This window comes from Scyliorhinus canicula, chromosome 11 (genome assembly GCF_902713615.1).
Source record: "Scyliorhinus canicula chromosome 11, sScyCan1.1, whole genome shotgun sequence".
NCBI classification, from domain to species: Eukaryota; Metazoa; Chordata; class Chondrichthyes; order Carcharhiniformes; family Scyliorhinidae; genus Scyliorhinus; species Scyliorhinus canicula.
This window is the reverse complement of record NC_052156.1, coordinates 147,963,811-147,982,041: the sequence shown is the minus strand read 5'-3', so window position 1 is coordinate 147,982,041 and position 18,231 is coordinate 147,963,811. Positions and strand designations below refer to the sequence as shown.

Sequence of the window (18,231 nt, the reverse complement as noted above, 5' to 3'; positions counted from 1 at the left end):
CTCTGGTTTCACTCTATATGTCTCACCGCCGTTTCTCTCTTGGTTGCTTTGTCTCACTCTTGGCATCTCTGTCTCTACCTCTCCGTCTCTCCCCCTCTCAGTGATGATGGGTTCATTACTGGCTGCTACCACGGAGGCACCGGGTGAGTACTTCTTCTCGGATGGAGTGAGGTTGAAGAAATATCGTGGCATGGGATCCTTGGATGCAATGGAAAAAAATACAAACAGTCAGAAACGCTACTTCAGGTAAGGCCAGAGCTGCTGTCACTGGGGTAGCACTGGAACAGGATAATCACCAGCTTCCTGTGGTGTCCCTTTGTGTGGTGATGGGCAGATACATCCTGCCTCCTGCCTGATGCAGCTTCAGCTGAGGTTGCAGTCTATAGGTGAACACCATCTCTTCCTGAGACTGCTAATTCAGGAAGATAGGAGCAGGTCTATGCCATTTAGTCCCTTGAGCATGGTCTGCCCTTCAATGAGGCCATGGCTGATTGACCACCCAACTCCATACTCCCATCTTTGCCCCATATCCCTTTTAATGTCTCCGTATCAACTTCAGTGCCATACCTTCCATATTGTACCTGTACCTACAATTCATTCAATTTGTTGTTCCTTTCAGTCTGCACATTTGTACAAAGGACGATTATTTGGTCAACAAACTCTATTCTCCAAACTGGCTAGGTGTAGTGGATTTAACTCCAGCTGTACTCAGTCCATGAGGCAGATTGTGAAATTCTTTTCCTTGATGCTAATTCTGTTGTGCATTGTGTTCAGTGAAAGTGATAAGGTGAAAGTGGCCCAGGGAGTGTCCGGATCGGTTCAGGACAAAGGTTCGATCCAGAAGTTTGCACCTTACCTGATTGCAGGGATACAACATGGATGCCAGGACATCGGAGCCAAGAGCCTCTCCATCCTCAGGTGTGCGCCAGAGCCTGCTCTCTCTCTCTCTCTCTCTCTCTCTCTCTCTCTCTCTCTCTCTCTCTCTCTCTCTCTCTCTCTCTCTCTCTCTCTCTCTCTTCTTCTTCTTCTCTCTCTCTCTCTCTCTCTCTCTCTCTCTCTCTCTCTCTCTCTCTCTCTCTCTCCTCCTCCTCAATGATGCACTGTAAGGGAGGCTTGTGGATCAATTGGTATTTTTCTGTCAATTTGTATCTTAAACTAGGGCAAATTAAGTGTAGTGGGGCTGAGGATTGTGTCTTGGGGGCGGGGAGGGGAGGGGAACAGGAGAAAAATTGTCACAGTCATTCACAGCTCGCTTTGCATTTTTGGGCTGTAAAAATGTTTGGGAAAATATACCTTGAATAATGGATCTTCATTTCACTTCCCTTGTCTTCTGACCCACCCTTTTTATTTTGCCCCAACCCCTTCCTTTCTTTACTCTGTGACTTTCTCCCCTTCTACCTCCCACCCCCTGCTGTTTTTCAGGTCAATGATGTACTCGGGAGAGTTGAAGTTTGAAAAGAGAACCATCTCCGCTCAGGTAGAAGGAGGTGTGCATGGTCTGCATTCGTAAGTCTCCCAACACGTGTCTCCATTTTTCCTACTTAGTTAGATTTTCATTCTTGCTTGTAGTGATAGGTTAGTTGCAGCCCATCCCCTCTGTTGTCTCACCATCTGAAATCCAACATCTCCCCACATGCCTGCAGGGAGATGCTCACCCTACAATCTTTAGATGGAATGAGGTGAAGGTCGCAGAATCAGGTTTGATTGAGGCAGATAAGCAAGGTGACTTTGACCACCTTTAGGAAATCAGACAAACTACGTCCATTTTCAGGCTGCAGTCTTTTCTCTAACCCTCCTACAACCAACCATTTGTTACTGAACTAAATCAGCAATATAGTCCTTCTCTAACCCTCTCTCTACCGTCTCACCTCTCCACTCTCCCCATGCCCGCTACTTGCTATCTCTCCCCCTCTGTGCCTCTCTTGCTTTCATCTGCCCCCTTCGTCTAACCTCTAACATGTTAATGTGAGAAATTGCAATGTCTCATTCCCAGTGCACAGATGTTCCTTGAGTCCCGTCCTGCTCTGCACATCATTTTCTCCAAACTTTGATAAGACACTGGCATGGTCATTACAAAGTTTGTTCTTTGTTGTAATTAGAAATGGGGTAATCTCAACTTGTCTGAACCTTCCTTCTTCCTGTCGGAACCCTGCCCAGAGGTTACCCAATGTTATCCCGTTAGAATTCACCCCTTTTAATCTGTGGGTTGGCTTTGAGTTACACAGTTGGCCAAAATACTTGTTTTCAATGTGGCTGGGCTGTCACTGCTGAGTAAGTGCTCATGAGGTGTAGTCACTGTTGTAATGTGGGAAATGTGACGGTCAGTGTGAGCATGACAAGATCCTACAGCCAACAATGTGATAGTATTGGTTAAGGGATGAATGTTGTTCAGGTCACCAGGGAGAACTGCCCTTCTCTTTGATTAGTGTCATGGAATCTTTTATGTCTACCTTGATAAGCAGATTGGGTTTTATTTTATGTGAAAGATATTGGCCTGAATTCTCTGGTCATTGCGATCCACTGCTCCTGCTAACAGCACGTCCACTCCAGTGGGTTTCGTGGCGGTGTGGGATACTAACAATGGGAAATACCATTGACTAGTGGCAGGAAGATAGAATCCCACCGCCAGAGAACAATGTGCTGCCAAGAAACACATGGCTGGGGACCGGAGAGTTTCACCCGTCATCTCTGACAGCGAAGTGTTCTCTCACTGCTGCACTAAAGTATCTGTCTTGATTTTGTGCTCAGGTCTCTGGAATGCAACATGAACCACCTCCGACTCAGACAAAAGTACTAATCACAGAGCCACGGTTAATACCAAAATAAACATACATTTGTCTATTTTTGGATACCAATTGCTTCTCCGCTCCCTTAGACAGTCTCTGGGATTTTGAGATTCTCACACTATCACAGACAGCCTTAGACACTGACTTGAATTCACCCACAGTCGCTACACATGTATGATGTGCAACCGCTTCCAAACTATCTTCATGGAGCCTCATTTACCCAAGCAACAATTTGCTGTTTGCATGCATCCAAGGAAAAGAGCGGTCTTTGCAGATTGGAGCCAATTGGTTAAGTATTGCAGGGATTGGGGTCAAATCTGAATGGTCTCCCCACCCCAACCCGAGGGGGCAGGATGATCCTTTGAGTTGTGCAATTCTGCAGCAGTGGATGGTTTAGATGCAGAGATGAAGAGTCTGAATGGTGTTTGGATTCACTGGTCCTGGTGTGTGGTGGAACCTGCAACTTGATTGAGGGGAATGGTTGAAACTTATCAAAATCTGCCCTGCCCTTTGTCACGCCCCCACCTGATGCTCTTCAAGACAGATTCTAGAGATTGCTGTAGTGCATGTACAGAGCCTGGAATCCGCCCTTAGCATGTAGGATTAGCAAGTGATGGCCACTGGTTTATGGGGGCTCAGTATGTTACATTCTCATGTTACATGAGTATCCAGGCTTTGCTCTTTTTAACGGATGTTTATGTAGTGTGTATCATGCTCTCCACTCTTCTGTGAAACCTATAAACCAATGGCCTAATTCTAATGTGAAAGGGGCTACTGTTCCTGTGGGGCATGTGCTTTACTAGTCTGGTATTCTGTAGCTTTCGGTTAGATGTTTAGCTTGTGCTGTGTTTTCCCTTGATGGCTGTTTTATCCACACTTTGTCTTTCTTTCTCTTCTTCACTCATGCATTCACATGTCAGGTACACTTTTGTGCCATGTAAGTAAACCCAAATATTGATTAATAGTTAACAATGTTTGCCAGTTTAAACACATCCTCATACACCTCCTATCATGTGCTTGCCAAGTAGGCACAGGACACTGTTGTAAAATCCCTTTGCCCAGTGAATCAGTGGGTGGTAGCCATATAAACTCAAGCTCCCAGCTTGGAATTTGACTCTGAGTGCACAGCTGGAATTTGGGGACGGAGCCCAATGAATGTGGCACAACTGCCATGAATAACTCCACTGTAGAATTGAGTTACGCCTTTTGGAGCAGGAAGGCCCCCAGCTTGGTGCTCGGTCTGTACTGACTTAACTAGTGAGGTGGTCTCTCAATTGGCCTCACTGCCTGCAAGACTGCTGTGCACAGTGCAGTTTAAAAAGTCCTCCCTGATTTTGTGGCAGATGGTTTTTAGGGCCTGGATTATCAGCACAGGAAGAGACTGTTTGTCCCATCATGTCTGTGCCGGCCATCAAGCACCAATATGTACTAATCCTATTTTCCAGCACTTGACCTGTAGTCTTTTATGCTGTAGTATTACAAGTGCGTATCTAAATGCTTCTTAAATTTGTGAGGGTTCCCGCCGCGACCCTTTCAGGCAGTGAGTTTCAGATTCCCACCACCCTCCCTCAAAATTTCCTGCCCAATACCTTAAATCCATGTACCCGGCCCATGCCCCCGGATTTGGCACCAAAGGTCCCTCTAGTCATCAATACTTCCTAGCGTCCTACTATTCATTGTGTATTCCCTTGCCTTGTTAGTCCTCCAAAAATGTTAGTCCTCCCAAAATGTATCACCCCTCACTTTTCAGGGTTAAATTCCATTTGCTACTGTTGTGCCCATCTGACCAGTCCATCTATATTGTCCTGTAAGACCTTCCTGCTCGCTATTTACCACACCAATTTTTGTGTCCGTGAACCTGCTGATCATATTACCCACATTCCCTGAATCATTAATGTACACTACATACAGCAAGGGACTTGGCATCAATCCCTATGACACACCACTGGACACAGGCTTCCAGTCATAAAAACATTAAGCCAATTTGGGATCAAAAGTTTCCTGGATCCCATGGGTTCTTACCTTTTTGATCAGTTTCCCACACGGAACCCTGTCAAAAGCCTTACTGGAGTCCATGTGGACTACATGAAATGAAATGAAAATGAATGAAATGAAAATCGCTTATTGTCACGAGTAGGCTTCAATGAAGTTACTGTGAAAAGCCCCTAGTCGCCACATTCCGGCGCCTGTCCGGGGAGGCTGGTACGGGAATTGAACGGTGCTGCTGGCCTGCTTGGTCTGCTTTAAAAGCCAGCGATTTAGCTCAGTGAGCTAAACCAGCCCCTAGCTAAACCAGCCCCTGGTTCTACAGTGGAGTTATTCATCAACTGCACTGTCCTCATTCACACACCTAGCCACCTTAAAATTCGATCAGATTTGTTAGATATGATCTTCCCTTCACAAAGCCTTACTTAATCCATGCCTCTCCAAGTAGAACATAGAACATAGAAAAATACAGACAAAACAGGCCCTTCGGGCCACGATGTTGTGCCAAACTTTTGTCTTAGATTAAGAACAAATTAATCTACACCCCATCATTCTACCGTAATCCATGTACCTATCCAATAGCCTCTTGAAGGTCCCTAATGTTTCCAACTGAACTACTTCCACCGGCAGTGCATTCCATGCCCCCACTACTCTCTGGGTACCTACCTCTGATATCCCCCACCATTCACCTTAAATTTATGTTCCCTTGTAATGGTTTGTTCCACTCAGGGAAAAAGTCTCTGACTGTCTACTCTATCTATTCCCCTGGTTAGCACAAATGCTTCACAGCACCAGGGTCCCAGGTTCGAATCCCGGCTTGGGTCACTGTGTGGAGTCTGCACGTTCTCCCCGTGTGTGCGTCGGTTTCCTCCAGGTGCTCCGGTTTCCTCCCACAGTCCAAAGATGTGCAGGTTAGGTGAATTGGCCAGGTTAAATTGCCCTCGGGGTCCAAATTGCCCTTAGTGTTAGGTGGGGTTACTGGGTTATGGGGATAGGGTGGAGGTATGGGCTTGGGTAGGGTACTCTTTCCAAGAGCCGGTGCAGACTCGATGGGCCGAATGGCCTCCTTCTGCACTGTAAATTCTATGAAATCTTATAAACCTCTATCAAGTCGCCCCTCATCCTCCTCCGTTCTAATGAGAAACCTTTCCATGTAAGACCTACTCTCCATTCCAGGCAACATCCTGGTAAATCTCCTTTGCACCTTTTCCAAAGCTTCCACATCCTTCCTAAAATGAGGCGACCAGAACTGCACGCAGTACTCCAAATGTGGCCTTACCAAGGTTTTGTACAGCTGCATCATCACCTCACGGCTCTTAAATTCAATCCCTCTGCCTTCTTCATAGCTCCATCCACTTGAGTGGCAACTTTCAAAGATCTATGAATATAGACCCCAAATCTCTCTGCTCTTCCACATTGCCAAGGACCCTACCGTTAACCCTGTCTTCCGCATTCATATTTGTCTTTCCAAAATGGATAACCTCACACTTTTCAGGGTTAAACTCCATCTGCCACTTCTCATCCCAGCTCTGCATCCTATCTATGTCTCTGCAGCCGACAACAGCCCTCCTCACTATCCACAACTCCACTAACCTTTGTATTGTCTGCAAATTTACTGACCCACCCTTCAACTCCCTCATCCAAGTCATTAATGAAAATCACAAACAGCAGAGGACCCAGAACTGATCCCTGCGGTACGCCGCTGGTAACTGGGCTCCAGGCTGAATATTTGCCATCCACCACCACTCTCTGATTTCTATTGGTTAGCCAGTTCGTTATCCAACTGGCCAAATTTCCCACTATCCCATGCCTCCTTACTTTCTGCATAAGCCTACCATGGGGAACCTTATCAAATGCCTTACTAAAATCCATGTACACCACATCCACTGCTTTACCTTCATCCACGTGCTTGGTCACCTCCTCAAAGAATTCGATAAGACGTGAGGCAAGACCTACCCCTCACAAATCCGTGCTGACTCCCTAATCAAGCAGTGTCTTTCCAGATGCTCAGAAATCATTTCCCTCAGTACCCTTTCCATTACTTTGCCTACCACCGAAGCAAGACTAACTGGCCTGTAATTCCCAGGATTATCCCTATTCCCTTTTTTGAACAGGGGCACGACATTCGCCACTCTCCAATCCCCTGGTACCACCCCTGTTGACAGTGAGGACGAAAGGATCATTGCTAATGGCTCTGCAATTTCATTTCTTGCTTCCCATGGAATCCTTGGATATATCCCGTCAGGCCCGGGGGACTTGTCTATCCTCAAGTTTTTCAAAATACCTAACACATCTTCCTTCCTAACAAGTATCTCCTCGAACTTACCAGTCTGTTTCACACTGTCCTCTCCAACAATATGGCCCCCCTCATTCGTAAATACTGAAGAAAAGTACTCGTTCAAGACCTCTCCTATCTCTTCTGACTCAATACACAATCTCCCACTACTGTCCTTGATCGGACCCACCCTCGCTCTAATCATTCTCATATTTCTCACGTGTGTAAAAGGCCTTGGGGCTTTCCTTGATTCTACCCACCAAAGATTTTTCATGCCCTCTCTTAGCTCTCCTAATCCCTTTCTTCAGTTCCCTTCTGGCTGTCTTGTATCTCTCAAGCGCCCTGTCTGAACCTTGTTTCCTCAGCCTTACATAAGTATCCTTCTTCCTCTTAACAAGACATTCAACCTCTCTTGTCAACCATGGTTCCCTCACTCGACCATCTCTTCCCTGCCTGACAGGGACATACATATCAAGGACACGTAGTATCTGTTCCTTGAACAAGTTCCACATTTCAATTGTGTCCTTCCCTGACAGCCTATGTTCCCAACTTATGTACATCAGTTCTTGTCTGACAGAGTCGTATTTACCCTTCCCCCAATTATAAACCTTGCCCTGTTGCACGCACCTATCCCTCTCCATTACTAAAGTGAAAGTCACAGAATTGTGGGCGCTATCTCCAAAATGCTCCCCCACTAACAAATCTATCACTTGCCCTGGTTCATTACAAAGTACCAAATCCAATATGGCCTCCCCTCTGGTCAGACAATCTACATACTGTGTTAGAAAAGCTTCCTGGACACATTGCACAAACACCACCCCATCCAAACTATTTGATCTAAAGAGTTTCCACTCAATATTTGGGAAGTTGAAGTCACCCATGACTACTGCCCTGTGACTACTGTACCTTTCCAAAATCTGTTTCACAATCTGTTCCTCCACATCTCTGCTGCTATTGGGGGGCCTATAGAAAACTCCCAACAAGGTGACTGCTCCTGTCCTATTTCTGACTTCAACCCATACTACCTCAGTAGGCAGATCCTCCTCGAACTGTCTTTCTGCAGCTGTTATACTATCTCTAATTAATAATGCAACCCCCCCGCCCCGCCTCCCCCTCCACCTCTTTTACCACCCTCCCTAATCTTATTGAAATATCTATAACCAGGACCCTCCACCAACCATTTCTGCCCCTCTTCTATTCAAGTTTGCGTGATGGCCACCACATCATAGTCCCAAGTACCGATCCATGACTTAAGTTCACCCACCTTATTCCTGATGCTTCTTGCGTTGAAGTATACACACTTCAACCTATCTCCGTGCCTGCAAGTACTCTCCTTTGTCAGTGTTACCTTCCCCACTGCCTCACTATACACTTTGATATCCTGAACATCGGCTACCTTAGTTGCTGGACTACAAGTCTGGTTCCCCATCCCCTGCCAAATTAGTTTAAACCCTCCCGAAGGGTACTAGAAAACTTCCCTCCGAGGATATTGGTGCCCCTCTGGTTCGGTTGCAACCCGTCCTGCTTGTACAGGTCCCACCTTCCCCAGAATGCGCTCCAATTATCCAAATACCTGAAGTCCTCCCTCCTACACCATTCCTGCAGCCACGTGTTCAACTGCACTCTCTCCCTATTCCTAGCCTCCGTGGCACCGGGAACAAACCAGAGATGACAACTCTGTCTGTCCTGGCTTTTAACTTCCAGCCTGACTCCCTAAATTCGTTTATTACATCCACACCCCTTTTCCTACCTACGTCGTTGGTACTAATGTGCACCACGACTTCTGGCTGCTCACCCTTAAAGACCCTGAAGACACAATCCGAGACATCCCTGGCACCCGGGAGGCAACATACCTTCCGGGAGTCTCGCTCGCGACCACAGAATCTCCTATCTATTCCCCTAACCATTGAGTCTCCTATCACTATTGCTTTTCTATTCTTTCCCTTTCCCTTCTGAGCCCCAGAGCCAGGCTCAGTGCTAGAGACCTGGCCGCTAGGGCCTTCCCCCGGTAGGTCATCCCCTCCCCCTCTCCCTCCCTCCCTCCCCTCCCTCCCCCCCCTCCCCCTCCCCCCCTCCCCCTCCCCCCCTCCCTCCCGCCCCCTCCCCCCCCCTTTCTATATCTTCATAGAGCAGTACAGCACAGGACAGGCCCTTCGGCCCTCAATGTTGTGCCGAGCATTGTCCGAAACCAAGATCAACCTATCCCACTCCCTGTCGTTCTGGTGTGCTCCATGTGCCTATCCAGTAACCGCTTGAAAGTTCCTAAAGTGTTCGACTCCACTGTCACAGCAGGCAGTCCATTCCACACCCTAACCACTCTGAGTAAAGAACCTACCTCGGACATCCCTCCTATATCTCCCACCCTGAATCTTATAGTTATGCACCCTTGTAACAGCTACATCCACCCGAGGAAATAGTCTCTGAACGTCCACTCTATCCCCCTCATCATCTTATAAACCTCTATTAAGTCGCCTCTCATCCTCCTACGCTCCAAAGAGAGCTCCCTCAACCTTTCCTCATCAGACCTATCCTGCAAACCAGGCAGCATCCTGATAAATCTCCTTTACACCCTTTCCAGTGCTTCCACATCCTTCCTATAATGAGGTGACCAGAACTGCGCACAATACTCCAAATGTGATCTCACCAGGGTCATGTATATTTGCAGCATAACCCCGCGGCTCTTAAACTCAAGCCCCCTGTTAATAAACGCTAACACACTATAAGCCTTCTTCACGGCTCTATCCACTTGAGTGGCAACCTTCAGAGATCTGTGGACATGAACCCCAAGATCTCTCTGTTCCTCCACATTCCTCAGAACCCTGCTGTTGACCCTGTAATCCGCATTCAATTTTTTTCTACCAAAATGAATCACCTCGCACTTATCAGGGTTAAACTCCATCTGCCATTTTCCGGCCCAGCTCTGCATCCTATCAATGTCTCTTTGCAGCCTCCAACAGCCCTCCACCTCATCCATTACTCCACCAATCTTGGTGTCATCAGCAAATTTACTGACCCACCCTTCAGCCCCCTCCTCCAAGTCATTGATAAAAATCGCAAATAGCAGAGGACCCAGCACTGATCCCTGTGGTAAACTACTGGTAACTGGTCTCCAGTCTGAAAATTTTCCATCCACCACCACCCTCTGTCTTCTATGTGATAGCCAGTTACTTATCCAATTGGCCAAATTTCCCTCTATCCCACACCTTACTTTCTTCATGAGCCGACCATGGGGAACCTTATCAAACGCCTTACTAAAATCCATGTATACCTTCATCTACACACTTAGTTACCTCCTCAAAGAATTCAATCAAATTTGTGAGGCAAGACTTACCCTTCACGAATCTGTGTTGACTATCCCGGATTAAGCTGCATCTTTCCAAATGGTCATAAATCCTATCGTTCAGGACCTTTTCCATTAACTTACCGACCACCAAAGTAAGACTAACTGGTCTATAATTACCAGGGTCATTCCTATTCCCTTTCTTGAACAGAGGAACAACATTCACCACTCTCCAGTCCTCTGGCACTATCCCCGTGGACAGTGAGGATCCAAAAATCAAAGCCAAAGGCTCTGCAATCTCATCCCTTGCCTCCCAAAGAAACCTTGGATATATCCCATCTGGCCCAGGGGACTTGTCGACCCTCCGGTTTTTCAAAATTGCTAATACATCCTTCCTCAGAACATCTACCTCCTCCAGCCTACCCGCCTGTATCACACACTCATCCTCAAAAACATCGCCCCTCTCCTTGGTCAACACTGAAGAAAAGTATTAATTCAACGCCTCTCCTATTTCTTCTGACTCCATGCACAAGTTCGCACTACTGTCCTTGACCGCCCTACCCTCACCCGGGTCATTCTTTTATTTCTCACATAAGAGTAAAAAGCTTTGGGGTTTTCCTTGATCCGACCTGCCAAGGAATTCTCATGCCGCCTCCCAGCTCTCCTAAGCCCTTTTAGCTCATTCCTTGCTACCTCAAGCGACCCAACTGAACCTTGTTTTCTCATCCTTACATACTCTTCCTTTTTCCTCTTGACAAGACATTCAACCTCTTTTGTGAACCATGGTTCCCTCACACGTCCATTTCCTCCCTGCCTGACCGGGACATACCTATCAAGGACACGCAGTATTCGTTCCTTTCCCTGACAGTTTCTGTTCCCATGTCATGCTCCCTAATCCTTGCCTAATCGCATCATAATTACCCCTCCCCCAATTATAAACCTTGCCCTGCCATATGGCCCTATCTCTCTCCATTGCAATAGTGAAAGACACCGAATTGTGGTCACTATCTCCAAAGTGCTCTCCCACAAACAAATCTAACACTTGGCCCGGTTCATTACCCAGTACCAAATCCAATGTGGCCCCTCCTCTTCTTGGCCTATCCACATATTGTGTCAGGAAACCCTCCTGTACAGACTGTACAAAAACTGCCCCATCCGAACTGTTCGACCTATAGAGGTTCCAATCAATATTTGGAAAGTTAAAGTCACCCATGACAACAACCCTGAGACCTCCACACCTATCCATAATCTGTTTTGCAATTTCTTCCTCCACATCTCTATTACTATTTGGGGGCCTATAGAAAACTCCTAACAACGTGGCCGCTCCTTTCCTATTTCTAACTTCGGCCCATATTACCTCAGTAGGCAGATCCCCTTCGAACTGCCTTTCTGCAGACGTTAAACTATCCTTGATTAACAATGCTACTCCTCAACCTCTTTTACCACCTTCCCTACTCTTACTGAAACATCTCTACCCCGGAACTTCCAACAACCGTTCCTGTCCCTGTTCTAACCATGTCTCAGTAATGGCCACAACATCGTAGTCCCATCGTCCTTCTCCATAGTGAACACAGATGCAAAATATCAATTCAATATCTCTCCTATGTCTTTCGGATCCACACACAGATTGCCACTTTAGTCCCTAATAGGCTTGACTCTTTCCTTGGTTACCCTCTTGCCCTTAATATACATTAAACAACTTGGGATTTTCGTTTATTTTTCCCACCAGTGTTTATTCATGCCCCTCAACACTCTCCTGGCTTCTTTTACAAGCGTGCCCCTTGCGCTTTCTATACTCCTCTAAGGCATCCATTGTTTTCAGCCATCTGTATCTGCCTTAAGCCTCCCTTTTTTCCTGATCAACTCTTGTATTTCCATTGACCATCCAGGGTTCTCTGGACATTTTGGTCCCACCCTTTACAGGAACATATGATGTCTTGTACACTCTCTATTTCCTTTTTGAATGACTCCCATTTCTCTGATGTGGATTCTGATGTGGATTTTCCTACAAGTAGTTGCTCCCAGTCCACTTTTGCCAGATCCTGTCTTATCCTATTAAAATTAGCCTTCTCCCAATTCAGAACTTTATTTCCGGTCCATCTTTTGTCCTTTTTCATAACTACCTTAAATCTTGCTCAGTCTAGATGATGAACTTTTTAGTCGAGGCATTGAGGATTCAGTGTTCTGTAAGTGTGTAATCTTCATAATGTGTCCACGTGACTTGTGGAGAAATTCCCAGAGGCCCATCTTCTAGCTAGTGCCCTACATTGTATAACCCTCGCATGAAGCAGCTGCCTAAGATGATGAGCAGATTGTGACTCTGGATGTGCCTCAGACCTTGGACGTTGAGACTCTTTCCAGCAGCATACTAGTGCCAACAGCTGAGAGAAAGGAGGAAGAAGGAAAGAGCTTGCATTCATACAACACCTTTCACATCCTCCAATCGTCCCAATGCGCTTCACAGCCAATGAACTATTTTCTAAGTGCAGTCACTTTTTTTATTTGTTCTTTCATGGGATGTGACAAGGCCAGTATTTGTTGCCTATCCCTAATTACACTTGAACTGAGTGTCTTGCTAGACCATTTCAGAGTTAACCACATTGTTGTGGGTCTGGAGTCATATGTGGGCCAGAACAGATGAGAATGGCAGATGAAGCAGATGAGTTTTTGTTACAACAGTCGATGATGGTTGGTGGTTGTGGTCACTATTACTGAGATCAGCTTTCATTAAATTGAATATAAATTCCACCAACTGCCATGGTGGGATTTGAATCCATGTCCCCAGATTATTAACCTGGGCCTCTGGATTACCAGTCCATTATGCCACCATTTCCACACTTTATGTAGGCAGACGCAGTGGCCAATTTTCACACAGCAAGATCTCGCAGTCAGCAATGAGATGTATGACGAGTCTTTGGCCAAGTATTTAGTAGTTAATGGGAGACTGAGGTAGTTACGCATGGACGATGGAAGAGAGGAGTTTGATGGATGATTGACCATTCCTCATGTTCCAGGCTACAGTGGTATTGCGCTGATCTTTCCAAGCATCTTATTGTGTTTATATATACGTATATATATTTTCTCTTTCAGTTACGAGAAGCGGCTTTACTGAAGAGGGAGGCGTTACCCACCAGGCCATGGCTCCCAATGTCCCCTCCCCACTGGCTGTCAAATCGCATAGGTGCCCCTGACCACCTCCCTCTGCCTCTCATGCAGAGACAGCAACCTCGCTCTGTGACTCCTGGCTTGTGATGCACAATTCCTTTATTTTTGTTCTTGGACTTTTGTAATCTGGAGCTGTGAAGAATGTAGCAAGAGAGAGAAAAAGCAACATCGCCACCACTGCACCCGGAGAGAGCGCGCGAGTTGTCGATGTGACTGCTATGTACTTGCTATCTACCCATGGGCAGGAAATGAGCCTCGCATAAAGCTAATTATAGCAAGATTTCACTGATAGTTTCACTGAACAGACCTAAGCTGCGACTTCCTTTTTTGTCACCAGAAGTATTTGTATTTTTGTTTAAAAATAATATACATGTGTATGGAGCAGAGGGGTGGAGAAATTAGATTCTTCAATCCCAACAACCAGTGTCGACCAAATGGGGTGGGAGTGCAGTTTAGGAAGATTCTGCTTTACATTGTCGAGTCCTCCCTGATGCATACACAACAGTTGAAGAATTATCTAATGATGGCAATGATTTGTTTTGTCATTTTAACTAGTTCCCTACTGCATAGCAGAAAGTGAGGGAGTGGGGCAGTTGAATGAGGCCTTGAAAGGGCTGGGGAGGCTGTTTACTATTTTCAAGTTCCCAGAGGCATGCTGGACATACAACATCTGATCTACATGAGTGCTTGAAAGTTTCACTTCCCTGTGTCAAGAGTTGGAGGCACTCCTTTGAAACTGCTGTACACCACCAAGCAGAGGGTTTGGTTTGGGAGGTAAGAAGGTGTCCTGGGCCTGTACTTAATGCGTCATTTCCCGGTTCTGTTTGTTTGAGTTGCAGGACAATCCTCCAAAATAGAACAACTCTGAATGAATCTCACCTCTCTTTCCCATTTCAATACATTTCAACTACTCCCCCCTCCCTATTGTACCAAGCACATCTCTAGCCTGTTACATGCCCACAGCTGAAAGTTGAGATTTCTTCGGTATGTTAGCCACAAGTGTACGCTCAACAGAATTGAATATGGATCAGAAATACGTCACTTCTGCCACTTGCTGTTGGATGAAACTTAATGAGAAATCTAACAATTCAATGCCTGTAAAGACCGAAAACAGAACGAAATTGAATAAATGCAGTTTGGTTTTGAACAGTTGTTTTTGTTTGTTCACAGCCCTTTCCTAAATTCAGCAGTACTTGAGTGACAACAATCACTTTCATCTGGTTGTTTAGGGTCAGACTTGGTTTCACCAATTACATGCCACAGAACAAAACTACGAACTCAGCTATTAAAAATAGGAGCTGCAAACTTTGGAAATCCGAAATTAAAAGCGGGGAATGCAGAGAAAATGAAGAGTTTTGTATTTTTGTGTGCTGACAACCTTAATTACAACTCCGTCTGCATCACCGGTCTCTGAGGCAGAGGCATAGTGATATTGTCACTGGACTAGTAATTCAAAGACCCAGAGCAGGATCTGGGGATCCTGGTTCGAATCCCCCCATGGCAGATGGTGAAATTAGAATTCGATAAAAAACCTGATGACCATGAAACGCTTCTTGTTACAAACCCATCTTGTTCACTACTGTAATGTCCTTTCGGGAAGGAAATCTGCCGTCCTTGCCAGGTCTGGCTGACATGACATCTCAAATGCCCGTTGAAATGGACGAGCAGTTTGATGGGATAGTGCAGAGGGAGCTTTAACGGGCAGAAGAATATGGGTTTTATTTACTAGTTCCACTTATGTTCTTTGTCACTTTATGGCAGTAAACATCTACCTGCAGTGTCCTTTTGTTGTCATCAGTTTCTCATTCTTTTCTCCTTTGACGTTTGTCAATCGAAGTTGGCCTCGTGATACCATTGAAATGGAGAGCTGTACTCCTTAACTGCATCTCGTGTTTGCTTTGCTGTAACAAAATCTCTAAAAGCACTTCACAGGAGTATTATTGGATAAAACCTTGGCATCAAACCACATGCAATGTTAAGGCAGTTCACCAAAATGTCAGTTTTTGAGGAGCTTAAAAGAGGAAAGGGAGATCATAGGTAGAGTCACAGAGCGAAAATGTTAAAAAAGGAAATTTCAGAGCTGAAGGCATTGGCAGCTGAAGATATGCTCTCAATGGTGGAGTAATTTAAAATCAGCTGCAAAATTGACCAGAATTGGAGGGATGTATAAATTCTGGGCAGTTGTACAGCTGGAGAAGGTTGCAGAAATAGGGAGGGGCAAGGCCATGGAGAGATTTGACCACAAGGATAAAAATTATAAATGTGAGGTTTTTTTTTGCTGCACAAGGAACCAATTAGGTCAGCAAACAGAACAGTACTGCATAGTACATGCCCTTCGGCCCACAATGTTGTGCCGACCATTTATCCTAATCTAATATCAACCTAACCTACACCCCTTCAATTTACTGCTGTCCATGTGTCTGTCCAAGAGTTGCTTAAATATCCCTAATGACTCAGACTCCACAACCTCTGCTGGCAATGCATTCCACACACCCACCACTCTGTGTAAAGAACCTATCTCTGACATCTCACCTATACCTTCCTCCAATCACCTGAAAATTATGTCCCCTCATGCGCAGTGGGTTAGCCCTGCAGCCTCACGGCGCTGAGGTCTCAGGTTTGATCCCTGCTCTGGGTCACTGTCCGTATGGAGTTTGCACATTCTCCCACTGTTTGCGTGGATCTAGCTCCCACAACCCAAAGATGTGCAGGCTAGGTGGATTGGCCACGCTAAATTGCCCCTTAATTGGAAACAATTAATTAGTACACTAAATTTATTTTAAACAAATTATGCCCCCTCGTGACAGCCACCTGGGGAAAAGTCTCTGGCCATCCACTTTATCCATGCCTTTCATCACCTTGTACACCTTTATCAAGTCGCCTCTCTTCCTTCTTCGCTCCAGTGAGAAAAGCCCTAGCTCCCCCAATCTTTCTTCATAAGACATGTCCTCCAGTCCAGGCAGCATCCTGGAAAATCTCTCTACCTTCTCCAAAGCATCCACACCCTATAATGAGGCGATCAGATCTGGACCCTATATTCCAAGTGTGGTCTAACCAGGGTTTTATAAAGCTGCAGCAAAACCTTGCGGCTCTTAAACTCAATCCCCCTGACAAGCCAACACAACATATGCCTTTTTAACAACCCTATCAACCTGGGTGGCAACTTAGAGAAATCTATGTATGTGGACCGCAAGATCCCGCTTCCTCCACAATTCCAAGAATCCTGCCTTTAACCCTGTATTCAGCATTCAAATTCAACCTTCCAAAATGAATCACCACATTTATCTAGGTTGATCTTCATCTGCCACTTCTCAGCCCAGCTCTACATCCTGCCAATGTCCTGTTGTAACCTGCAACAGCCCTCAACACTACAACACCTCCAATCTTTGTGTCATCGGCCAACTGACTAACCCACCCTTACACTTCCTCATCCAAGTCATTTATAAAAACCACAAATAGCAGTGGTCCTGGAACAGATCCTTTCGGGTCACCGACCTCCAGGTGGAATATTTTCCATCCACTACCACTTGCTGTCTTTCGGCCAGCCAATTCTGTATCAAGACAGCCAAATTTCTCTGTATCCCATAACCCCTAACTTTCTGAATGAGCCTACCCTCAAGAGGCTACCATGGGGAACCTTATCAAATGCCTTACTGAAATCCATGTACATCACATCCACTGCCTGACCTTCATCAATGTGTCTCGCCACCTTCTCAAAGAATTCAATGAGGCTTGTAAGGCATGACCTGCCCCTCACAAAGCCATGCTGACTATCTTTAATCAAACAATATTTTTCTAAATAATCATAAATCCTATCTCTCAGAATCCTTTCCAATATTTTGCTCACCACAAACGTAAAACTGATTGGTCTGTAATTCCCAGGGATTTGCCTATTCCCTTTCTTGAACAGGGGAACAACATTCGCCTCCTTCCAATCATCTGGTACTACTCCAGTGAAGAGTGAGGACGCAAAGATCATCGCCAATGGCAATCTCCTCCTTTGCTTCCCTTGGTAACCTTGGGTATATCCTGTCAGGCTCAGGGGACTTATCTATCCTGATGCTTTTCAAAATTTCCAGCACATCATCTTAATGTTAATCTGGTTCACACTGTTCACTTGAGCAACAAGGTCACTCTAGTGAATACTGAAGCAATATATTCATTTAGGGCCTCCCCCATCTCCTCAGACTATTCTTCTGAAAACATCTAAACCCCGGAACATCTAACAACCATTCCTGCCCCTGCGAAATCCATGTCTCCATAATGGCCACAACATCGTAGTTCCAAGTACTGTTCCATGTTTTAAGTTAATCTCCCTTATTCCTGACACTCCTGGCATTGAAACAGACACACTTTAACCCATTCCACTGAGTGCAACTTTGCCCTATCAACTGCCTATCCTTCCTCACAGACTCGCTGCATACTATTTCTGCCTATTCAACAGCTACCCTATCCTCTGATCCATAGCTCTGGGTCCCATCCCCCTGTCAAACTAGTTTAAACCCTCCCGAAGAGCTCTAGCAAACCTCCCACCCAGGATATTGGTGCCCCTCTAGTTCAGGTCCAATCCGTCCTTCATGTACAGGTCCCACCTCCCCCAGAAGATATGCCAATGACCCACATATTTGAAGCCTTCCCTCTTGCACCAGCCCTGTAGCCACGTGTTCAGCTGCACTCGCTCTCTGTTCCTTGCATCGCTTGCACGTGGCACCAGTAGCAATCCTGAGTTCACTACTCTG

At 45.9% G+C, this 18,231-nt stretch overlaps 1 protein-coding gene across 5 annotated transcripts in view; it reads left to right on the top strand.

The window, feature by feature from the left end:
- Positions 1-14,641, top strand: part of LOC119973480 (inosine-5'-monophosphate dehydrogenase 1) — a 78,723-nt gene extending 64,082 nt beyond the window's left edge. For 2 of the 5 annotated variants that reach the window (XM_038811700.1, XM_038811698.1), the window contains 4 exons: positions 102-246; positions 775-918; positions 1,423-1,477; positions 13,418-14,641. In XM_038811700.1, coding sequence (XP_038667628.1) covers positions 102-246; positions 775-918; positions 1,423-1,477; positions 13,418-13,579 — 506 coding nt within the window. In that variant the 3' untranslated portion in view covers positions 13,580-14,641. Of the gene's footprint in view, positions 1-101; positions 247-774; positions 919-1,422; positions 1,507-3,706; positions 3,724-13,417 lie in introns of all 5 variants that reach the window. The other 3 variants (XM_038811702.1, XM_038811699.1, XM_038811701.1) reach the window with 3 other exon arrangements.
- The last annotated feature ends 3,590 nt before the right edge of the window (positions 14,642-18,231 follow it).